The sequence below is a fragment of the Cydia splendana genome, chromosome 23 (assembly GCF_910591565.1).
Source record: "Cydia splendana chromosome 23, ilCydSple1.2, whole genome shotgun sequence".
Classification (NCBI taxonomy): domain Eukaryota; kingdom Metazoa; phylum Arthropoda; class Insecta; order Lepidoptera; family Tortricidae; genus Cydia; species Cydia splendana.
Window position 1 is genome coordinate 3,618,987 of NC_085982.1, and position 25,554 is coordinate 3,644,540.

A 25,554-nucleotide genomic window follows, 5' to 3' on the forward strand; every position below is an offset into this window, starting at 1 on the left:
TAGAAAAAAATCTAAAAGTTTTGTCAAACATGAGAATATTTTTTTATGATACTTCCTTTTTTTGACGCTCATTTTCATCGGAAAATTGCTCTGTCATTTTTTTCTTCTTATATGATCTTAGAATATAATTTGGCGCAGTGGGTAAAAAAATCCAAAAAAAATGCGTATCGAAATGTATGTATTATAGAACTATTAAAAACTGAGAGTGAAAAATTTTTAGATTTTCATTTTGTAGGTATAAAACGGCAATAAAATGGCATTCCAGTGAAAAAATTAGACTGAGCAATTTTCCGGTCCAAGACACGCCAAAAAATTTTATTTTATTAATACTGGTATTTCTGCTGGGATATTTTTTTGATATTTCATATATTGTTGGAATACGTTACATGAATATGTCTGGTGAAGAAAGTTTGAACGGAGCATTTTTCCGTAAAAAGATATTAACGATTTAAGACTTTAGGTATTTACTTTAATTCTATTATTATTATTCTTTGGAAATTTATACAATACTTTTTATTTATAGATACTTTATCATACTGTAAAGTTTTTTCTGGCTGAGGAATTACTGCGGGGTCCACTACCTTTATTTACTACACTATGTCCCTTTGAATGTGAAACTTTCATTCATAAAAAAACCATAACATGATGATCACGTGCAAAAACTACCCACTTACAAAATCATAAACTATAAATTTTATACATGCAAAATTGGTTCATAAGGTTCATAATTAGTTAGGCACTAGACCTCCCAACATCTTAGTTTAGGTATAGTTTGAATCAAGCGATCTGAGCTAGTTTACTCAAAGAGTCAAGAATACAATACCATTGAGTGGTAAACCACAAATTAGGATAATTCCCTCGTAGTAAAAGCAGATTATAACCGCCTTGAAATGTTAGTATAGATTAACGACTCTATTTCTTTAAACAATAGACTACAAAATACACTAACTAAATAATGGCTAACCCAACTTTTTTTGCATTTAACAACCATCGACACCTGTCGTGGCTAAGGTGCATGTGACTTTTCAAAAGATTGAATATGATATTATCTTTTTAGACCATTTTAACCCCATTTAACAAGAAATAAGGTTTAGAATTCAATATAGATGCAATGTACTTCTAACTTATTTTGTAAGTAAATTGGTTGGCGCCTACAAGAACAAAAGCAGATAATAGGATTGTAATAGAATAATGCCATTGTTAGTACAGGTAAGTGAACAAGCTCAGTTGAAAGAATTTTATCTATACTAACATAGTAATTTAAGTATTTTTGTAACTAACAAACTATGGATTGAATCGTCCGAAATAAATGTTTTATTTTATCATTTTTTATTTATTTTAAAAACGAGTCGAGTTGTTAAAAAGCTTCAAAAGACCCGAATAGTTACAGCGTGTATTCACCTGCAATAATATGTTACTCTTCGAAGGCCGCAAAACTATGTGACTCGCTCTTATGGCTCTACAAATAAGATCGTGTCAGGTATTTTTGTGGCGTTCGTTGTGTAACATATTATTGCAGGTGACTGTACCTAACTTAGTAAAATTGTAACTTTCGTTCGATCTGGCCCGCGGGCCGGGATTTGGAGACCCATGTTCTAGTCCAGGGGTCTCCAAACTTTTTTACCTGAGGGCCATATTGCCCCTTAGAATTATTAATAGAAAGTTTCGCGCGGGCCATCGTCGGTTTTTGCGCCGGGGGAGGGTGTCTGGTTGCTGCTGTTAGGAACAATTCCACTCTCAATGAATGCCGAGCCCCTGGAGCCTGGCTACCGCGGGCCGGACAGTGGGCACTTGCTTTGGGAGTCGGCGGGCCGGATTGGAACGCGTCGCGGGCCGGGGTTTGAAGACCCATGTTCTAGTCCGACCCGACCTAACCCCTCGCCCCGCGCGCGCGCAATGGGAATAGCAGTGGCTCGTGCAATTAGTGCACTTGTGCAGTTGCCGCACTTGATTTGACGTTCTGATGCATTTGCTCTACACTGATTCTGTTTCTACTCAATGAGATTATGAACAATCTGAGATTTAATGTATCAGATCAAATATTAAATCAAAGAGTTAAGTATTTAACAGTTTATTATTAAGTCTGCCTTTAATTTGTCAGCTGAACTAGATGGCGCTATTCAACTCTTACGTAATTTGTTCATGATAAAATACGGTAAATTATTGCATTGATAAGCATACGATACGAGTAAATATAATCATGAACTTTAAGGAGGTTTAACTAGGTACTTAGTTTACGTAACGCCTACGTTGTTCAACTAAAGTTACTAAAGTGTTGAAACCATGCATTTCATATTGAGACGATATATTTCCACTTATAGAATAATAACATTTTTGTTGCTCAAACTAGACTTACACAATTTGGTTGAACTTATGACTTTGAACGGTTTAGATAAGATTATCAAATTAAACCTTAAAACAATAACTAAAGTAAATAATTAACTTCTCCAAGTCTTTCCCACGCAACGTTGTCAGATCTACTGAAATGTCGGTAGCTTTTAGACTTTTAACTAAGATAGAATAATACAACAAATAATGCTAGGTCTCTGAATCACACCAAACTTACCAAGAAAAAGGCACGAAATTCAAGTTTTCTATGGGACTACAACTCTTGGCGCCTATATTTTTTAAATTTGCCGCCTTTCTCAACTGACAAAGTCGCTGTGCCAGAGTATAAATTTAAATTACTAAAGGGTGGTATTCCACCTGTCCAATGTGTATTTAAGTCTCACATTTTGCTTAGTGAGAGAGTGAGACGCAATGCACATTGGACCAAGATATTGGACAGATGGAATACTCGTACCACCCTAAGGGCGTCATTCATTATCGGGCGTTAAAATGATAATCTGTCATGTTCACTTATGTATTTGAACGAAAGGGATACAACGTAAATGAAGTGCTTGAGGCTTGTAAAGTGGTATGAATAATTGGGTATTATGTGTTTGGTATACCTAAGGTACGGATCCTACTGACTGCGCCAATTGATATTGGCGATTAGAGTCAAACCAAGCTAACTTTGAACATACTTTGTAGCAAAGTGTGGAAATGCCTTTTATGAGTTAGCGTAGACGGACGTGGATTCTACATTAAGTTATAAAATTGCAAATGTGTTAATATCCCAATCTCTAGATATTCCACAAGTTCCTTCCTAGCAACACCGAGCCCACGCGATGCAAAATGTCAAAGTTCGCTCGGTAATCCCGAGTTGCCACGGCGATTCTAGCGACGGCTATTTAGGTCGCGTTTACACTGATTTACTGACTCCAGGCCTACTATGGACGGCTTTATTCACATGACAAAATATCCGTCACTTTTTAACAGACCGCGATTGAAAGTGATGGATACCCCGGCGTTTTATCACGTGACTACGTAGTCAAAAACGACCATCATATCCGTACTGGGCTCGCTTCACACACCTATTGAATAACCCCTAGCTGCTGCAGTGGGGAGACACTTCTGACTTCGGGCTAACTCGGCTCCGCTCGGCTCAGCATTGGTCCGAGCAATTATTAGGGTTGGCACCATTTGACGTCCTTTTGCGTGCACGACCACAGATAAGATATTCACTTGAATTTTGACAACCCTAAATAGCCGAAATGGATATTGCCATAGATTAGAAATGGATAGCATGATTCGTCCCTGAACCGCTGTGTAACTTCGGTTTTGTAGGAAGTGTCCTTTCTGTACGGTTGTACTAAAATTATGTATTATGTGCCCCTGCCCCTATTGTAGTTTTCATTCGATAGCGTGTCGTGACGTAATGCGGCGGCTAACGTCACTCATTTTATCAAGGAAAACGTATGTTATTCTTATTATCATACCATCCGAACGTCGCCTTCAATCAATCAATCAATCAATAATTTTATTTCGTCATCATGGGTGTAAATACATTAGTACAGGTGATAGGGTGTTTTTTCAATGCAGCAGCTCTGATGTACCTTTACGGCTTACGATATTTAAAATATAGCTAAGTAATACAATTATTTACAATTAAAATATGAGGTACAAACTGGAAAAATAAATTTAAAAATTATAAATATCAACTGACCTTAACATAATATACCTACCTAGAAACTAGTAATAAAAACTTACAATGTTCTCAGAAGTTTAATATTCAATTAAGATTAGGAATAATTAGGTACCTAATAATTTAAATGTCACTATCTCATTACATACCTTTACCCGATCATTCGGATATCCATCATACAATTTCAACAATTGGATCACACGATTGATGTTTTCTTCCCCAGGTCACTTCCTATACCTCCCGGTGGACCCCACGATGGAGAACATGGTCATACGGTCGCCACTCTTCCGAGGACTGTGGGAAACATGCCAGGTATGTATTACATTTTTTTTGCTAGGGGCCTAATGGCCTGGCCACGACATTGCGCGACTGGCTTCGGCTAAGGCGAAAACCATAGATGGGAACGAAAGGTCCGATCGCTGTGTCTCGCTTCAATCTATGGTTGTCGCCTTAGCCGAAGCCAGTCGCGCAACGTCGTGGCCAGGCCGCAAAGCGGGTAAGCTAACGGAGAAGGCCTAAAACTTAAAGTTTTCGTAGGTTTTACAAACAAATTCAAAAGACTGTGTAATTGTATGTGTCTCTCTCCCACAGTTCGAAGCCTGGCTCCACCAGAGTAGGATGCAAAACGCCAGTATACGACTGGTGTCCGAATCAGAGTCGGGGATTCAGTGGATTTTGACTGAAGTCACCGGGAATAACTATGAAGAGTAAGTACTATAATGCTTTAAATTGTGAGCCATGTAGCCTTTCTCACGGAGGTACAGTTCTGAGAGAATTAATTTTTACGAAATCCCGCAAAAATTACTCTCCGGCCGCGTGGTTCGACAGGTCCCTGGACAAGGAACTTTCCGTCTGTCCGACCACTCGGACTATAAGGAATTTTACATTCCACTTAGTTTGATCATCGAACCACGACACGAGGAATTATAATTGGATTGGATTGAATGGAATTACTTAACTATTTTCTTCTTTCTTTCTTTTTCTTCTTCTTTTTTCGTTCTTCTTTTTTTTGTTTTCTTTTTGTTTTCTTTTTTTTTCTTCGTAGTTGGCTCTAAACTGAAATAATTACATATCTAATTTATTGGTAGGCACTTTTCCCTATACTCGTACAATTTGAATTGTATTTCTGTACAGATGGCGATATTTCAAAGTGAAAATCGCCAAAATCCAGCAAGAGGTGAACATCATGGTGGAAATCACTCGGCCGTCGTTCGTCAGCCTGAACAGTCCCCTGCCTCACATCGCCATAGACAACATCAGGATGGTGGACTGCGTTCCTGAACCACCTATTTATAATGGGCAGTGCAAGTCGCCGCAGCATAAGTGCGAAATCATGGGCGTAAGTAACCTGCACACTCCTTTGCCGAAAATCCTCTTAGGCAACATTAGGACAGTGGATTGTTTCTTGCCGGTTTAAACGGTCAGTGCAGCTTGTCTCAGCGTAAATTCGAAATCATGGGCGTAGTCAGTCAAATTCTTTTGCTAAACTGCACACCACACTCCCTTACCGAAGGATCCTCTTAGACAACATTAGGATTAGGTAGTGGATTGTTTCTTAACTGCCGGTGTATATGGGCAGTGCAAGTTGCTTCAGCATAATTGCGAAATCATGGGTGTTAGCGGCCTCCTAACCTAGTCGGTAGTGACCCTGCCTACGAAATATCGCCATCCTGAGTTCGAATACCGGTAAGGGCATTTATTTGTCTGTTTATCACGAATAAATATTCGTGAGAACAGATTCCTGAGTTATGAATGTTATATTTAAATTTGACGCGGGGCCAATACATTGAGACCCCTTTCGACCATATAGGTAATTGAATGGCTCGGGCTGTTATTGTTAACTATACATATTTTATATTCATTAAAGGTGTATTTTTCATAGATTGTTTTTTTCTTTAATTGCAGAAGGAATCGTGCATCAAGCTACAGCAGGTGTGTGACCTGGTGAAAGATTGCGATAGTGCCAGCGATGAGAATCAAAACTGCGGTAAGTATCCCAGTTGTCCAATATGTATCTCGCAAAAGTTAAAATACGCCATTTAACCCCATTTGTACCCTTCAAGGGTGAATTTCCAAAAATGTTTATTAGCGGAACTATACAATATTTTAGGAATGTCTTAAATTTCTAGATCCCTCAACGATTTAGGTTGAGCGGTTGATAATTTTTGTGATTTTTACAGATAAAATGCCGTATGGATCGTACTGCGACTTTGAGCTGGACTTTTGCGGTTTTGAAAATATACCTCAGTAAGTATTCTCAAACCCTGGTCTGGTATTATTTATATTTAATACCCATGTCAAAAACACTTAATTTTGATGGTTTTTGAATATAAGAGCCTGCATTAGAATTTGTTTAAAAATCTTTAATCGTTAAGTTAATTTTCATTACGTATACAAAATTTCAAGCTCTCAGTGAAACTGCACAATTTTTTATATAAAACTCAAACTAGGTGTCGAGGTGTGTACGAGAATCTAAAATGTTAAACATCTTCCACAGACCAATCCTAAAATGGGTTCGTCACAGCGGCCCGACGCCAACTGACAAGACAGGCCCGAACCACGACCATACGTGCGGACCTCCAGAGACCCACTCCGCTATAAAAGTTATCCCTCCTCTCTTCCCAGCCCACATGAACCATACCCTCACCCACTGTGTAGGGTATTATTTATTTGTGAACATGAACGTGACTGGGCCTAATCAGGAGAAGGCAGATTTCGCTTCGACGGCGGTGATGAAGACGGTGGTGTTCAATCCGCCTCCGAGGCTGCATGGGCGGCCGTCGTCGAGATATTATAATTGTTGTATGGTGAGTTCCTCTATTAACCTCCTGATATATTTAATGTAAAAAGTTCAAATCTTCACTTGAACTTTTCTTGCTGTGTCCATCGATAGTTAGGTAAGGTGTATTCGGGTATTACCGAATGTCGGATAATTCCGAAATTGAGATGAAAATCACCCTTAATTCCATCATAATAAAAGTCTCTTTCGGAATTATCCGACAGTTTTCGACATTCGGAATTACCCGAGTAAACCTTACTTATAGTCTGTATCTTTAGGTATTTAAAAAAGAGTAAACAAAATCTACCCTCAAATGGTTTCTTAAGCCATCAGATTGTTCTGTATTTGGTTGGTTAATCAATAAATGTTATAACTACCCGAAAATGTACAAATTATTTGCTTACTTTTATTTAAGTACCTCTAAAGATACAGAGTATAGTCGCTTAGTTTTTTTTATGAATTTGTCAGGAATTTTCTATTTGCATCACAATGTTTAGCAAAAATACGTCATACGTATATTTCCACAGATTCGCTTCTACTATCAACAAAATGGCCGAAACACTGGCTCTTTGAGCGTGAACGTCGTAGAACTGTCCACTCGCGGTAACATCTCGCATCAAGTCTGGTTCTCGCACAGAGACAAAGGCGAGAACTGGTTACGAGCCATCATATTCCTGCCTAATATTACTAGACGGTATGTTATTTAATAGTAAAATTTACCTTAGCAATGTTTAATTTAGCATTAAAAGTAATGGTCGCAGTATAGTGCCTTGTGGCACGCCTGTTGTTGAATTAGGTAAACATGGATTCGATGTTAGAAAACGACTTCGAGTTTGAAGATTCGTGCTTAAATATTGCAACGGCTATGAGGCTTATTAAACATAATTTATTGATGCGTAAATTGAGCGTTAATAATTCTTTAACGTTCTATGCTATACGGCACTGGTTGCATTTGTATAAAAAGTGTCTTTTGAGAAGTCAGTAAAAGGATTAATCATAAAGCCTCTATTGCTCTACTCTACCAGGAAATACACAACAAGGGAGTTAATTTTTAACTCCCGACGCAAAAAGAGGCATATAAGGGTCTTATAAGTTTGACCGCTATGTATATGTGTCTGTCTGTTACACCGTAGCTCTTAAACGGGTAAACCGATTTAGACATTTGAGAGCAGGTTTTCTAGCGCTGCTTAAATGACATATTTTATCAACATCGGTTCTTCCGTATCATTGCGATGGAGGTTTTTAATTTTAATGATATATTGCAGATACTACCTCGAATTCAAAACTCGGAGAGGAATGAGAATTTACTCGGACGCCGCCATCGATGATTTTTCTATGGCGCCCGAATGTTTCGGGCTCAATATAGACCCCGACGAGTTAGGAGACTACAATTATTACGATCCCGTGTTCGAAGAGAAGACTACGCCGCATCATGCCTTTGCTGATAAAATTTGTGAGTGTCTACTATTTACAAACTTTTATTTAGCTTACACTGTTTCTTTGTTATTTACTTCGAGCAACATGGAAGGGAGTCGGCATTCGCACTATCTCCCCTCTGCCGAGGTACAAGATCAACTGTGCATGCACACAACATGCGCGGTGTGTGTAGTGGCTCATCCGTACACAATAAAGAGATCGAGGTGTGCAAGATTTGTCTTTGACGTGTGTCATTTTCTATGTATTTGTGTCATCATTACAGATTGAATTTTGTATGTATTGAGTGAAAAGTGAGACTGTGTGCACGTTTCCCCCCGCAAAAAATGGCAGTACGGTTTGTACGGTAAGATATCGCTTGGGCTCCTCCCTTCCGACGTGTCGGAAGCCGGTGTTGCTCGACGGTTATTTACGTGGTGTTTGGGTCAAATCTCGCAAGCTAAATTATAAAAGAGACAGTTTTTTTTTTGCTATTTGAGGTTGATAGGTACTCGCACCGTAGTAAAAATCATATTCACCTCAAACATTCTGTATTGTACAGTCACCATACGGGATTGTTATGCCATTTAGGGTTCTTTCGAAATTGGGAATTGCATAGCGTAAGTATTGAACAACCAAGCTAGGACCCTAAATGGCGCAACAATCGCGGAGCGTGATGGTACATACGAGTACATTTCAGGGTACTAAAATTTCCTCTCGTTTCAGTCTACCGATTCACAACCTGCGGTGCCACGGGCCGCTTCGGGCCCAACCAGACGATGTGCGACGCGGCGTATAACCAAACAGGCGTGTCTGTCACCGTCAACAGCGGCGTGCAAGTGTGGCAGGTGCCTCATGAGGGGCTGTACACGTAAGTTATAATCACTGGCGATAACTAAAACTCAATAAGAAAGTGCTGGCCCAGTTGATTTGATAGCACGCACCCTCAAAACGAAAAGAGAAAAAACGTCACTTTTTACAGAGTTTCCGTATATTCCGGATTCATTACTTTTAATTTTTAATTGAGTGTTGATAACATTTAATATGGCCCATGCGAGCGTCTATCTCTGAATATTACGAAATAGACGGTCTGTCGTTAAAATAATTTATTTCAAACCATGCACAAAATAAAGCATTACAATTTATTGGACGAGGGTAGACTGCTATAATATAATTTGAACATAAATTAAAATGTATATTATCATTATTCAGAAGAGACATCAGGACATCACCTTCCACTACATACTTATGTGAACTGACACTGGTCCTATAATCACTATCGTTAAAAGTTAAAAATCAGTCTGTCATCATCCCCATTGTGATAGGTACATCTCTCGCTTACGCCAATTGTTTATTTGCAGGATAATAGCATTAGGTGCAAGTGGGGGTCTCGGTGGAAGTTGGGTAGGCGTAGCCCATGGAGCGTCAGCAAGAGCTCTCTTCGAATTACACAAAGGGGAGAAAATTCATATGTTGATGGGGCAACAAGGACACAACGCTTGTAAGAAGGTATGTGTATATTTTTATCGATCTTCGGTGGAAGTTGGAGCCCATGGGGCGTCAGCAAGAGCTCTCTTCAAATTACACAAAGGGGAGAAAATTCATATGTTGATGGGGCAGCAAGGACTCAACGCTTGTAAGAAGGTATGTCCATATTTTAATCGATCTTCGGTGGAAGTTGGGTAGGAGTGGCCCATGGAGCATCAGCTAAAGATCTCTCTCCGAATTACACAAAGGAGAGAAAATTCATATGTTGATGGGACAGCAAGGACTCAACGCTTGTAAGAAGGTATCTATAACCGATCTGCGGTAGGAGTTGCTCACAGAGCGTCAGCAAGAGCTTTATGCGAGCTACAGAAAATGCATATGTTATTGGGACAGCAAGGACCAACGCTTGTTACCTATTGATAAATCGATTTCACATGCACACATCGGGTTTGAGCCATATAATGATTATAATGCTCAGCCTCGAGTAGTGAATTATATTTGTATATATGTAAGTGAATTATGATTGTGAAGTGTGTGTGTAAGTAAATTGTCGCCCGTAAACACTTGTATGCACAATTGAGGTATGTCCATATTTTAACCAATCTTTGCTGGAAGTTGGGTGCAAGTTGGGTAGGAGTGGCCCACGGAGCATCAGCTAAAGATCTCTTTGAATTACATAAAGGGAAGAAGACACATATGTTGATGAAATACCGGGGCTCAGGGCCATATATGTCCAGATAGCGAAAAACATATCTGGTTCTCGCACTCTAGTTAATAATGTAAAACATGGATGATATTTCGATTAAGTAGTAGAAATTTCCCTGCTGTCGAAATTGTCCCCCTGCACCTTAATTGTTTAATTTTTCTGACAGGGTCTATCGGCTCAAGAAACGCAAGAATGCAACAAGCGTGCCAACGACTCTGCGATCATCTTCACGAGCAAGACGCACGAGGTCCGGAACACGCATGTCCAAGATGGCGGCGGCGGCGGCGGTGGCGCCACCTATGTCTTCCTTGTGAGTAATATTAACTGCTATCACTATTTTACTTCCTATAGTTTTACAGAGAAGCCCTCACCTTTCTTGACTTGGAAGGTCAGCTTATTTCACCAACTTTAAAGTCCTGACAGTGAAAATTTTCTTTACATTTCTGAGTCAGTCAGTAATCAACAACAGTATTTAGCGTCAATGTTACCGCAGACGATAGTTGCTTTCCTAAAAGGAAAGGCATATGTTTGTTTGTCACAGAACTCCGTCTTTTTTGCACCTGGAAAAAAAATTGTGACAATGTAGAAGAAGAAGAAAATTGTCTATCGATTCAAAAGGCAAATATAAGAAAAGGATAGAGCTAAAATAAAATAAAGATATCGTCATATAGTTTCATTCGCTAACCATTTACCATTCCCTTCTAGATTGACAAAGAAGGCCAAGAGTTCCCCCTGCTAGTGGCAGGCGGTGGTGGGGGCATCTCTCTAGGCACCTTCCACGATGACGGTTCGCAGCACGCTCGGCCTGCCACCAACGCTACTCCCGAGTCAGGTTATATGTACGGTCAGCCTGGACAGACTCCTGGTGAGTGCTGAGATCCTGTTAGATGAGTAAAAAAGAAAGTTGCTCTAGCGGCAAAAAATTTGTGAATTCTTCCCTAGTGTAGTTCAACTTTGATAGAATATTTTGGCTTGGCTTGGAAAGGCTCAATGAAAACGTCACCTCGCTATTTCCACCATTCTTACTAAATTTAACTTCTGTCCTCAGGTGCTGGCGGCGGATGGGTAGCAGGCGCGAAACCCATCACTCCAGGCTTCGAGTTAGTTCGAGGAGGCGCGCTAAAAGATGGCGCTACCGGTGGCCTGGCGTGTGTTGGACAAGCTCATGGAGGCTTCGGAGGGGGTGGGGGTGGCTGCAGGAGGGGAGGTGGCGGAGGAGGATGGATAGGTAAGTTTACTAGTGTCAAACAAGGATAGTAGATGAGTTAGTCTTACCTTCGGCGTAATATATGGCGCTATTTATCGGCGGCCTGGTCTGTGTTGGACAAGCTTATGAGGATTCGGAAGGGGTGGGGGTGGATGTAGAAAAGGAGGTGAGTGAGGAGGATGGATAGATGAATTTACAAGGAGCTAAAAGATGGCGCTGTCGGCAGTCATACGTGGGGCGGGGGTGATTACAGAAGGGGTCTTCAGCAACATGCAGAATCTCTTTTAATTTCGACCAATTTTCAGGTGGCAACACAAACGAGGGTCATGGGCATCACAGCGAAGGAGGATGGTCATATGTGGACACGGCACGAGCGATTAGAGACTACAGCGAAGTTACTGTGGGGCAGAGGAGCAGTCCTGGAGAGGTGTTGATTATACCGGCTATACACGTGAGTCTGCACATGGTTTTCTTTCCTTGGTCCCTGTATTAATGGTCACGGTTTATCCGGTTTTAGTTTTCTCTGACGAACAACATGATAAACTATCATGGATTTTTCATCAGCTCAAAAAACTGCATATAGTCCGACTTCTGTTAGATGCACAGCCTTGAAGTAGAAGACCAAAAAAAATCAAGACTCACCTAAATGATATTTCATCTGAAACCTAAATGATAGAGAACTCTGAGAATTAGAGAATTTCTTTCCGCGAACGCTTCGGGTGTTGGCTGAAGTTCCTACAGAGGATGTTTACAGTTTAAACGTTTAAAAGGAGAATACAGGCTAGTTTGCTACCGACGTAGACAGTTTGAGAGTTTTTCTATAGCAGGGACGCTCCGGCTGGGAAAAGAGCTCCTGCCGAGGTTTAGTACAGGGACTATAGTATGGAGTACTTCGAAAAGTGTGTGACGTACAAGTTCTTAAAGCGGGCCATAATGGCTTGTTTACAACCGACGTGAAGAGTTTAATAGATTTTGTCCAGCTACTGTCAGAAAAGTCAATCTAATGAAGATATTATTAAGATATTCCTCTAAAGGTGGTATTCCACCTGTCCAATTTCTTTGTCCAATGTCTATTTTGTCTCACTAGTGTCTCACATTTTGCTTAATGAAAGAGTGAGACGCAATGACATTTGACAGATGGAATACCACCCTAACGTATGTATGTTCTCTAGGACTGCGGCTGCGCGTACCGCTGTGTGGCATTAAACGAGCATCGGAGCGAAGTTCGCTGTTACTGCCCCTCCACCTGGACCACTGATGCCAACGACCCCACCAAGTGTATACGTACGTGTTACCCCTTGATATTCTAGTCACTGTCGATGGTTATACACGGTGGCTAAAAAATAACTACATTCCCGTTGCCAGGGAGGTTTTGGGATTATAGTGAGCAACTTTTACTATTGGACCAACCCCGAAATCACAAAAAAAAAAATATTTACCCTCCCATAGAAAATGGACCAGCCAAAATATATAAAACTGCCAATTTTTTTTCTCGTTTTCGGGGTTGGTTCCATAGTAAAAATTGCTCAGTATAATCCCACAACCTCCCTGGCAACGGGAATAGTTATTTTTAGCCACCCGTATTTCCTCATAAAGCCTGCGAAATTCTTGATAGAATAATGATGGTTTTGGTATAGTCAGATAAAATACGCAACCATGTTTTCAAGTGCATTTGTCAGTAGATTGAATGAATAAAATGTATTTTTCTGTTACAGTGGAAGAATCCTGGACGAACATGTCCAACATGCTGGTGTGGGTGCTCGGAGTATTCTGTTTCATCTTCGCGCTGATATTCGTCATTGGGTGTCTGTACATGTGTAAGTAACATATTGACAAAGTGTGTTTATTTAACAATTATGCCAAAACCGAACTCTATAGGGACCGTGCGTGTTGGAGAGTGTGCCATCTCGTGACTTGAATTGAAAGCGAAAACAATTCACGCGTCTAAGCAGGTGCTGCTCCCTACACTTCACGCTGGCTCTATTTCGTATAGTATGGTCAGCCATCTAGTGGCTGAAATCTAAAAATGGAAACTTGACATAATGCTTCGCTCAATTAATAGGGGGCTTCTGTGCTGCCCTCTACAGTTCATGCACGCTCCCTTTGTCCGTCCATCTGTCACCGAGTCCAGAATAATGCCTTTTGAAATGGCCCGTTCTTATAAATAAAGAATCACTATTCTAAGATTTAATGGCGTAAAAGAAATCAGTATATTCTAAAATTTTCATCCAAGTACCTGCTGACATTAAGTCCCAGAACCTCTCGGAAATGGGTTGATATTTTACTTTAATAGTTCGTTCCATCTCTCTCCCACAGACAACATTTACCAGCGTCGGAAAGAGTCGGAACTCCGTCAAAAGCACCTCCTCGAACAAGAAGTCCAGTTGCACCGACTGAGGAACGCACCTGGAGGCACTGAGAATCCTCTGAGCATGGCTTTCAACCCTCACTATGGAAGCGAGAACATTTTACCTCAAGGGATCGATGTTAGGGGACTACCGCAAGTTTCGAGAGAAGCCTTGAAGTTGGTTAAGTGAGTATTCAATTCATATTCCCGAAGTTGGTTATAGCACAATCGTTGTCTAAGCGGCAATAGTTATTTGTTTTACAAGGGACAAAGTTTGTCTAACCCTCGTGCCTTGAAACCTTCGCAACGCTCAAGATTACGTTTTCGGATAAATTTTGCAATCTTTCGCTTGCTCGGGTATCAACTATCAATATTGAGACGAGGGGTTAAACATAAAAAAATTCTACATCTATGATGTCAAAATCAATTAAATGTGAATAAGTATGGAAGCTAATTTTATATTAATATTCTGTCATGTTCTAATGCATAAGAAACTGTTGTTGAAATCCCAAATCTAATCTATATTTCCAGAGCCCTTGGACAAGGCGCCTTCGGTGAGGTCTACCAGGGCCTCTACCGCCACGGGGCCAACAACCAGGAGCTCCCTGTAGCAGTAAAAACCCTCCCAGAATTATCCACGGGACAGGCGGAAAGCGACTTCCTCATGGAGGCGGCTATCATGGCCAAGTTCAGACATGCTAACATTGTGCATCTCATTGGAGTGTGCTTCGATAGTCATCCCAGGTAAGATCTTTGGTTCTGTTGTCTTAGCCCAACAACAACTTCCAGCTGTGAAGACTCTTCTAGAATTGTCTACGGGGCAAGCAGAAAGCAACTTTCTCATGTAGGCGGCCATCATGGCCAAGTTCAGACACGCTGACATTGTGCATCTCATTGGAGTGTGCTTTGATAGTCATCCCAGGTAAGATCTTTGGTTCTGTTGTCTATGCTTTAAAGGAAACTTCCCAGATCTTTGTCTATGGCCAACAACCAAAAGCTCCAAGTAGCCGTGAAGATCCTTCCAGAATTATCCACGGGACAGGCGGAAAGCGACTTCCTCATGGAGGCGGCCATCATGGCCAAGTTCAGACACGCTGACATTGTGCATCTCATTGGAGTGTGCTTTGATAGCCATCCCAGGTGAGATCTTTGGTTCTATTGTCTTAGCCCAACAACAACTTCCAGCTGTGAAGACTCTTCTAGAATTGTCTACGGGGCAAGCAGAAAGCAACTTTCTCATGTAGGCGGCCATCATGGCCAAGTTCAGACAGGCTGACATTATGCATCTCATTGGAGTGTGCTTTGATAGTCATCCCAGGTGAGATCTTTGGTCCTATAGTCTTAGCCCAACAACAACTTCCAGCTGTGAAGACTCTTTTAAAATTGTTTACGGGGCAAGCAGAAAGCGACTTCCTCATGGAGGCGGCCATTCTGATCACTGCTGATGACATATATCCAAGTCAGGGGGGGGGGGGGGGGGGGAAGGGGCTGCCGTGCTTCCTCAGACCGATACATATGTTAAGGCCCCTGTACATATTGGGCCACCGCAGGCCAGTCCAAGGGACTCAGCTATGCGGTAGAATGAGATAGCAATATCACTTGCTCCCTCTAACGCAGCGGTCGGCAACAAGCGGCCCGCGAACCTCTCACTTGCGGCCCGCGAGCCTCCCTGGCTATTTTGTATGTAATATTGACAAACGACAATGTCTGATAAAGTCATAAATATTAACAAAGTGCGGCCCGCGTCTACTTCGATAACTACTATTTGGCCCTTGGCTGCTAAAAGGTTGCCGACCGCTGCTCTAACGCATAAATGCGTCCCCCAGACTGGCTCACGCTGGCCCTATATGTACAGAGGACTTTAAGGACTTGTCGGATCACATGCTTTTAAGGCCTTCACATTACATGTCCATACTACCAATATCCTACAATTAATGTCCTTAAAATTAAGAGCAGTACACTGGGGTAGCGTCTGTCTACACACTATCGAAGACCTCAGCCAAATATGAAACACCACAATACATCACAGGTAACTTAACTACCATTAAATTGGCAGTTATTACTTATTAGTGTTATATTGGGTGTGCTTAGATACTTCGTCCCAGGTAAAATTTTGCTTTCAAAATTGGGAGGATCATCAAATATCGAGCACCCCTGGGGAAGTAGCTGTAAATCGGTTTCCAATTTATGTATTTTTTCTTAGCTTTCTTACTAAGTGTCTCGCTGCTGGATAAAACCTCCCCTCTTTTTTCACTCGACCTATTTGCGAAAACTCTACGGAACGATGAGTCCATGGTGGTCCAAGTCTTCACGACAGCTCTTCAGAGAATGAATACTTCTGAGTTAAGGCTTCCCGAGATTACTTTTTTTAGGGTTCCGTACCCAAAGGGTAAAAATTTTGACAGTTCCGTACAACTGACAGGCGGATACCGTCCGGCGGACTGTTAATCAGTGGGCCCCTTAAGACTCCATTGTCCGTCTGTCTGTCTGTCACCAGGCTGTCTCTCATGAACCGTGATAGCTAGGCAGTTGAAATTTTCACAGATGATGTATTTATGTTGCCGCTATAACAACAAATACTAAAAAGTACGTAACCCTCGGTGGGCGAGTCCTATCGCACTAATCTGGTTTTTTAGTTTGGTCTCGGAAAGATGCGAACGCCTCTCCGTGATTTTTTAAAATGTTTATCTCATACTAGAGAGAGATGCAACGGATAGTTGTTTGGCCCGTATATCGGATACCGGATGTTCGGCCTGTCCATCGGTCACTATCCGGTATCCGGCCTATCTGTCCGGTATTTTAACATCCGGCCGGATACCGGATAGTAACCGCATATCCGGTGCATCTCTATCTCATACATTTCTTTCCCCACAGATTTATAGTCCTCGAGCTCCTCGCAGGAGGGGACCTCAAGAATTTCCTCCGCGAGTCCCGGCCGAGGCCGGAGCGGGCGAGCGTGCTCACTATGAAGGACCTACTCCTGTGTTCAATAGATGTATGCAAGGGCTGCAAGTATCTGGAGTCTAACCGATTTATACACAGGTTAGTGATGTTTGTGCACAAATTGATGAAGTGGAGATTATTAAATACTAGCATTTGCTCGCGACTTCGTCTGCGTGGAATTAGTGACAGCAGCTAAAATAGGTATAGCGCCTGGATAATGCTAATAGCAATCATTCAATTCGCGCATTGCTTACTTCAATTATTAGGCAATTCATTAACTGTTTTAATTCCACCCCTCTTTGCACTCTCTTCAGGGATGATTTCCGACATAAAAACTATCCTATGTCCTTCCCCGGGACTCGAACTATCTCTATACCAAATTTCAACTAAATCGGTTCAGCAGCTTAAGCGTGAAGAGGTAACAGACAGACAGACACACTTTCGCCTTAAAATAATAATATTAAATATTATAATATGGATTGTAGAATTCGTGATAACAATTAGATGGTGTGGGAAATGAGGTCGGACTTAATAACAATAAGAATAAGTATTGCGATACAGCGAGGAAATGCTGCCAGCATCTACGGCACCATTCCGCAGGGGGATATTTTGTAATTTTTTTTATTTTAAGTTTAGTTTTATTTATTTTTAGATTTAGTTTTTAAGTTTTGTAGGTTAGTTATTTAATTATGTTTTTTTTTCTAGTTATGTATATTAAGTTTGTATGCACTAGTAACTACATTCAATAAAGCTTATCCCATAACAATTATTATGCATATTCGTTCACAAGTGTAGTTCTACAAATGAGCGTTTGTTTATTTTTACCTTCCATGGGTCATTTATCAATTTTCCACTATAATCTAATGAAGCTGGTTAAAAGATTCTTTCTAAGACTGGTAGTGCCAGATTATAAGACTGTGAATGTACTACGTTCCTCTACTATGGAAGGTGTTTTCGGGTAATTCCGAATGCCGAGAACCGTCGAATAAATCTGAGAAGGGACTTATGATAGAATTGGTGATTTTCATTAGATTTTCTGAATACACCTTATTTCCCTTGTTTAATATTAACCTTCTGACTTCTGACCCCAATTATTCCATTGGACTGTACCAAAATCAGACACTTTATCAGAATTTCAATATAACAGGGACATCGCAGCACGCAACTGCCTGCTTTCCTCCCGCGGGCCGGGTCGTGTCGTCAAGATCGCAGACTTTGGCATGGCGCGAGACATATACCGCGCGGACTACTACAAGAAGGGAGGGAAGGCCATGCTGCCTATAAAATGGATGCCACCGGAGGCGTATATAGATGGTGTGTTCACTATCAAGACCGATGTCTGGTGAGTACGAGTACCTATGCCTTCATCATCATCATCATCATATCAGCCAGAGGACGTCCACTGATGGACATAGGCCTCCCCCAAAGAGTGCCACAATGACCGGTCTTGCGCCACCCGCATCCAGCGGACTCCCGCGACCTTTACCAGGTCATCAGTCCACCTTGTGGGGGTTCTACCCACGCTGCGCCTTCCGGTAGCGATTTGGAGGGCTACATCGGTTACTTTGGTTCTGCTGATGCGATCACGCAGAGAGACTCTCAGTATAGCCCTCCCCATTGCCCTTTGGGTGACTTTGAGCCTTCTTATGAGGCACACAGTAAGCGGCCATGTTTCTGTTCCATATGTCATTTTCACTTTCTTGAAATCATTAAGAAAGCGTTTCTACGTATTCTTCGGCAGTTGTTGATGCCAAAAAATTATTAATTCTTCTATCTTCCTGGGGAACAGAAACACACACATACATACAGAATTTTCGGTTCCGACAATTTTATCTGCAAGAACTGACATTTCCTTGACCATTGATCAGAAATCTGTTCTGTCTAATCCGTATTAAGATTTCTCAATGATCACAGGTATCATAAAACCGTGACTTGTGTTCCCAGGTCCTTCGGAGTGCTTCTTTGGGAGGTGTTCTCGTTAGGCGTGATGCCGTATACGGGCTGTGCTAACAGAGAGGTCATGGAGATGGTCTCCAGCGGCGGCCGTCTCGAGAAGCCCTACGGTCAGTATTTTATTGTTGCTGCACTATTTGTTTGTCCTGATGGGCACTGCGTCCAGGAACTGTAGTTTAATAACAAACAGGGACCCTATCTCTGCCTCCCAGACAACTGATAATAAGTCAGACAGAGAGCGATTAGACGGAGTACTTCTTTCAGTATTCATTTATTTCTTGCTTCCATGGTACGTTTTTGGGTAGTATTTACATATTGCTTATGGTATCACATGGACCCAGAATAGGTGTAGCAAATACAAATAATTTAATTAAGTTACAGTTACTTAACATAATATACCAAGTGGTTTCAAGAAGCAGAGCCCTGGTACCTCCTTTAGCTAGATCTAACAGAAAGCAGTCACAACCCCCCTAGTCTCTTTGCACAGAAAAAATGCCAGCAAGATTGCATTTGGTTTTAAAACTTATGTATCCCACTCCAGGTTGTCCTCAAGAAATCTACCGGCTGATGTGCGACTGTTGGAACCCGACGCCCACAGAACGGCCCTCGTTCGCCAACATGCTCGTTCAGCTTGAGTGCTTCTTAAAGGTTTGTTGCCAAAGAAATTACTTCATCTTGTTATCCTCTGTTAAAAAAAAAGATTAAGTCGGACTCGCGCACGAACGGTTCCGTACCAGTAACAACGTCAAAAAAAACATTTCGCGGTTATAGCCCTGGGCAGATAAGATAACCTCAACCTCCCACCCCATCCCCAAAACACTATTGGAGTGGACGTTTGTATGGGGAATCAATAACCGCTGAAGCGATTTAGAAAAAAAATGCTATGGTCTACAATTCTACATCTTTGATTTAGTTGAAAACAATAGCAAAGATTATTTCTGACAAAGGAAACCTTTGGTTCAGAGATAGCCGTATTTGACCTTTTTATCATTATTCTCTTGCCCCTGTCCCATTCACTTGGGATCGGCGCAGCATGTCTTTCTCTTCCACACCTCTCTGTCGCCTGTCATCTCATCATTCACTTGCGTTCGTTTCATATCATCTCTCACACAGTTCATCCAACTTTTCCTCGTACCTCCCTCCACATTCATTCGTAATACCTTTCTCGTCACATGGCTTTCATCCCTCCGCATCACATGCCCGTATCACGCTAGGCGATTTGCTCTTACTTTTTCTACTATGGGTGCAACTTTCAGGCTTCCTCTTATATACTCATTCCTTATCCTATCCATTCTCGTCACGCCACACATCCATCTTAACATTCTCATCTCCGCTACAGGCGAACTCTTTTCATTTTTTTTCTTTTCGCATTTGACCTTTCTGTCGTGTCAAACACAAACAAATTTGACAAACGCAACTATGAGGTCGGAAGTGAAACTGTTTCTTATGCACCAGGACCCAGAAATCGTGAGCGCGCCCCTCCCCGTGGTGCGATCCCTGCTACCCCCGACCGAGGTTCAGCTCAACAATGGCCCGCAAGTATGTAGCAAGCTTTATGTCATAAATCACTAGGTTAAATGAGGCATTGATGGCTGAAAAATATTTAAAAAAATATATTCGAATTTTAGCGAACTTTTTTTTTTGAAGTGAAAATTTGTTAATGACGGGTATGCGCATAAAAGTTTCATTTCTATTATAATGTAAGGATGTTTCTTTGTTAGTTTAAAACATGTAATATCGTTGCTTTGCCTCTTACGGGTAAAAATTGGAACCCGTGATTTTATGTTAAAAAGTGATGAGACGACACAAAATGTGTTCTCGCAAAACTGACTTCTAAGCTATAAGCAAATTAAATCACACAGGTGCGGATAATATACCCAAGTCTTGCCTATTATATATAAGATTTTGAAAATTCTGTAAGTATACATGTTTAGTAAAACATATTAACCATAATTTAAAATACTACGCACTTTCATTTTTATCAGAAGAAATGAAAGTGTCAATCATTTCGTATATAATTTTTCACCAACAATGCCTCATATAAATAATGACAAAATAATCCAATAATTTTGAGAAAATTCTTTTAATTCGCCCCCTTGTACTGTCTTTACATTCATAAGGAAAAGATTAATGAAATAATTACCTACATTACTATTCAAACAAATCGATAAAAAAATATTGTATGTATGTAAAGACAGACTAAAATTTGAGTTTACCCCCTAAATAAAAAGCGATTTCTAAAAAAAAGACTAATTTGTGACTTTGTTTTTTCCAAACGTTTTCGCTCTGGCTACTAGAAGCAAGTAACTGGGCCCTTATTATTTAATCTGTTAAGTATCGATGTTAGATCCGTGAAGAGCCGTGCTTGGCATGCACCATTATGGCATTTATAGCTCATATTTTTGTTTTATTTCCCTGTCCTGAATGGAACTTAGAAAATAGACCCTCGTAGTTAGACGGAGATTCATTGGAATGTATCATTCATGCATGTCATTTAACCTTGTTTTTAACATGACTAAATCATTTTCATCTCGAATCATGCTGCGGCGGACATTTCAAGGAATCTCTCTTGATACGATACTTCAATAAGTGTTTTACTTGCCTAGTAGCTATAGCGGGAATCTACCTATTTCTTGTCTTATTTACCTATCTCCCTTTACGCTGGATTTTGCAAAATTGCGTGCCTTTGGGTCAAGTTAAATAAAAAACACATCAAGGCGCAGCCCACACGGGCTGAAATTATCAGTAAGCACCGGAACCTGTATGGCACCTACTTACACTATATTCTGTGAAATTTCGGTATTCAATTTCTAATTATTTTAGCCCGTGTGTGATGCATCTTAATCGGAAAATGATTATTTAAATAATATTTTTTTTGTAATTTCTTGAAATTCATATCAAATATTTGGAAAATACAAATGAAATGAGAATAGTTTTGCAAGAGCCAGTGATTCTCTGCACGAGTAGATTGTGTGAGAGGCCCGGGGAGACTTGATGCAGAATTAATTGTTATAATTATATCCATGGTCTTTGTTGAAAATTACACTTGTCTTCTGAGAGGAACGTTGATGAAATTAGATTGATTGGAAATGGTAGGAAACAGATTTTTAGCCTAATCTTCGACTAGGCTAAAAAATAACTGAGTCAAACCAAAAACTTCGTCACATTCTTAGAAAAATAATAAAGTATTTCGTAATCGACCCTGCTGGATTGCTCCTTTAAGGTTTCTCGAATGTATGTATCCCGCGAGCAGCCGAGGTCGGGTAAAAAGTTATGGGATAGGTTAGATATGACTGAGACCCAGTTGGTAAGCCTAGGCTTCAAGGTCTGTGGCCTGTGATTACCTTACAGGTAGATAGTAGGAGATCCCACATATGGTCGACCTTCACCAATCTGTCTGACGGATTAAACTATGATAATATGAAAGAAAATATGTTCCAGAACATAAATATGGAAAAAATCATGAAAATAGTACTTAAAAAAATCAATCAAATAAAATCAAAACAAACTTGATCAGTTAAGCCGTTTATGAGTTATCGCTAAAAGTCTTCCCTTCTTATTTTAATTAAAAGCTTGGCAACCCTTATTTGTGACCGGATTTTCGCAGGCAATACCATTGTATTTGCAATAAAATTACCGTCATTTTGATGTATAATTCAAGCGTCAGACAGATGAGTACAATTATCGATATAAAATCACCTCTTTAAACACGGCAACCACCTAATAGTGACCGGAAAAAGATAGGCAACCTAGTTGATTTGTGTTTACCAAGTTGTATGCTTTCCATTGAAACTTATTTCGTTCGTCAAACAAATCGGTGAAATTTGACGAAAAAAAGTTTTTTTTCAAAAATTTATTAAAAACAGCCTTGACCATATTTCTTTAGGCAACCCTATTTATTTATGTTCTGGAACATATTTTCTTTCATATTTTCATAGTTTCATCTGTCAGACAGATTGGTGAAGGTATATATGTGGGATCTCCTACTAAGAGGGGAATAGTAATTACTATTTACGTAGGATAGGTAAGGTTTGACGACTCACTTCGCAACGCCTGCGGATGCAGGTGTAGGTAAGATCAAAGACCATGGTCTGTGGCGTAGCCAACACCAAGGTCCAAAGACCAAGAGTGAGGGGGTGGGGGTTGTCTCCCCGGGCCGACACTGACGCGGGTGGTTTCGCAGCGCGCGCCGCCCTCGTGCGACTACCTCGAGCCCACGCCGCGCGCCGACCCGCCGCCGACCTCTAGGTAACCCCGCCGACTCCGACAATGGCTGACAAGCATATACGAATTAACTGACACTGAATTCTATTCTCTGTCTTTATCTGTGAATATTATTTTATCAAGCAATATGTCTACTAGAAATCTTTAACTAAAAGAAAATAATTAAAAATTCACAGCTTCTGGCAAGACATTTAAGGATATCTGTTACGTTTTACGGCTAAAGGTACAAAGGTATAGGATTAGGGTAATTCGCCAGTAACCAGCTATCGGCCAATAACTGGCCACCCTAAACTAAAAATGAATTATATTGACCTATAAACAGAATTCATTTTAGTATAAGGTTTCAATAACTAGCCACCAAAATGAATTCTGTTTATTGGTGAATAGAATTCATTTTTAGTTTAGGGTGGCCAGTTACTAACAGGTGGCCAGTAACTGGCGAATTACCCTATATCCTATAAGTATTTTCTTACGCTACCTGCTTGTTTTTCTTACATTATTATTCTACTACATATTTTTATATTCTTTGTGAAGTAACAAAGTAAGTTAATTAAGGGAGTCAGCCGGAAGTGTATCTCAGCTTTTAATTTTAAGTTGTCCAAATGTGGAATCCTAAGCGTATCGAAAGTTCCAAAGCGCTAGATGCAAAATACTTCTAAACGTAAATCTATTTTTACCTCAGAGGCTGCAAAATAGCATGGACACATTTTGGCTGCTCGGTGTACATACATAAAACACAACAAGTGTAGTACAGTACAGATTAACGAAATTAATTATTATATTACTCAATATCATCGTATAGCCGTTTATCCGGCTAGAGTATTCAAGTAATTTTTAATAAAAATGTATGCAAATAAAAAAGAAGCGTATAATTTGTAAATGTCTGTCAGTCTTTTAATCAAACTTTTACTAACAATTTTTGTTATATTTAATGTTTCTGTGATATTTATAATTCAATGTTGTTTAGTGATAAAAAAATAGGCAATGTTTGGTTGCCTAAATATTTTAGATACCTATTTATAATTTACTTATATTGAGAAATTTGTGTTCGTTTCAAATGAAAATAATAATTGAATCATCACAAGTAAATTCTATAAATGATTTTTAATTTTAAAATATTTAGACAATCATTTACACAAAAAGAAAAGTTTCTGAACCAGCCAAGAGACTATGGCTGGAGCATGATTAGTGTTAGTCAATTTTACCCCAAAGATTTTACTCCTAACCAATATTATTTCCTCTATAAATGAATAATAAAATACTTTAAAGTACTTAACCCAATTTAATTGCAATATTTTACGATCCAATGCTTATTTTCTATTTAAATACTTAGATTTTGCAAAGCACGTTGCTCTGAAGATTTACCTCTGGTCACTGAAATAATAATTATCTGGAAAATGATAATGATTTTCCAATAAACCTATTTTGTGAAATAAATGTTACTACCTTGGAAATTATATAAATCATCCACGTAATGGAAAAGTATAAAATAAATACTAAGTACGAGTATTATCTGGAAAATGAAATTAAATTTCAATAAATGAAATAATGTTATCATCGAAATAACAATGATCATCTTCGAAATGAATATGTATAATTGTTTTAATATATCAATGGAAAGTGGCAAGTAAATAAGCGGTTAAATAACGTGTTATATACAATTGTAGCTCAACGGATCAGCTGCTGCCTCATAGCAAATCGCCAACGGCGACGCCGGACCATCCAGGAATCGAGGATTCACAATATCCACCTCTTCTGAAAGGTAAGAATACTATCATCATCATCATCATCAGCCTACTCTCGTCCACTGCTGGACATAGGCCTCTCCTATTGCACGCCATTGAGCACGATTTGCGGCAACTCTGATCCAGCTCTTGCCAGCCGCCTTGCAAAGGTCATCGCTCCATATAGTCTGAGGGCGTCCTACACTACGTTTGCCGATGCGCGGTCTCCACTCGAGAACTCGTCTACCCCAACGGTTATCGGTTCTACGGCTAATATGACCGGCCCACTGCCACTTCAGCTTGCTAATCCGGTGGGCTATGTCGACGACTTTAGTTCTCTGACGGATGACTTCATTTCGAATTCGATCCCTCAGAGAGACTCCGAGCATAGCCCTTTCCATAGCTCGCTGAGCGACTTTGAATTTATGAACCAGTCCTACCGTGAGTGTCCACGTTTCGGCTCCGTATGTCATCACGGGTAAGAATACTATACAGGGTGGCTAAAAAATAAAAGTAGTAAAAGTTGCTCAGTATAATCCCAAAACCTCCCTGGCAACGGGAATGCAGTTATTTTTTAGCCACACCGTATAAAGGTCACTTTCGTAAAAACTAGTGCCTACGCCAATTCTCGGGATTAGTTGCCAAGCGGACCCAAGGCTCCCATGAGCCCACCAAAATGCCGGGATAACGCGAGGAAGATGATGACTATAATGACGATATTACATTTTTGTAAGTGCTGTTTG

At 40.3% G+C, this 25,554-nt stretch overlaps 1 protein-coding gene across 1 annotated transcript in view; it reads left to right on the top strand.

Annotated features, from left to right (window-relative positions):
* LOC134801741 (tyrosine-protein kinase receptor-like) overlaps positions 1 to 25,554 on the top strand; it is a 42,237-nt gene that overhangs the window by 9,460 nt on the left and 7,223 nt on the right. The window contains exons 2-26 of the mRNA XM_063774338.1: positions 4,251 to 4,339; positions 4,619 to 4,734; positions 5,162 to 5,366; positions 5,933 to 6,014; positions 6,208 to 6,274; positions 6,525 to 6,834; positions 7,334 to 7,500; positions 8,072 to 8,259; positions 8,946 to 9,090; positions 9,581 to 9,863; positions 10,580 to 10,723; positions 11,119 to 11,278; positions 11,462 to 11,641; positions 11,887 to 12,071; positions 12,793 to 12,904; positions 13,336 to 13,437; positions 13,937 to 14,153; positions 14,499 to 14,711; positions 16,842 to 17,009; positions 18,058 to 18,252; positions 18,855 to 18,973; positions 19,405 to 19,511; positions 20,319 to 20,402; positions 23,047 to 23,111; positions 24,755 to 24,849. Of these exons, the coding sequence (XP_063630408.1) occupies positions 4,251 to 4,339; positions 4,619 to 4,734; positions 5,162 to 5,366; positions 5,933 to 6,014; positions 6,208 to 6,274; positions 6,525 to 6,834; positions 7,334 to 7,500; positions 8,072 to 8,259; positions 8,946 to 9,090; positions 9,581 to 9,863; positions 10,580 to 10,723; positions 11,119 to 11,278; positions 11,462 to 11,641; positions 11,887 to 12,071; positions 12,793 to 12,904; positions 13,336 to 13,437; positions 13,937 to 14,153; positions 14,499 to 14,711; positions 16,842 to 17,009; positions 18,058 to 18,252; positions 18,855 to 18,973; positions 19,405 to 19,511; positions 20,319 to 20,402; positions 23,047 to 23,111; positions 24,755 to 24,849 (3,798 nt within the window). The remainder of the gene's footprint in view (positions 1 to 4,250; positions 4,340 to 4,618; positions 4,735 to 5,161; positions 5,367 to 5,932; positions 6,015 to 6,207; positions 6,275 to 6,524; positions 6,835 to 7,333; positions 7,501 to 8,071; positions 8,260 to 8,945; positions 9,091 to 9,580; positions 9,864 to 10,579; positions 10,724 to 11,118; positions 11,279 to 11,461; positions 11,642 to 11,886; positions 12,072 to 12,792; positions 12,905 to 13,335; positions 13,438 to 13,936; positions 14,154 to 14,498; positions 14,712 to 16,841; positions 17,010 to 18,057; positions 18,253 to 18,854; positions 18,974 to 19,404; positions 19,512 to 20,318; positions 20,403 to 23,046; positions 23,112 to 24,754; positions 24,850 to 25,554) is intronic.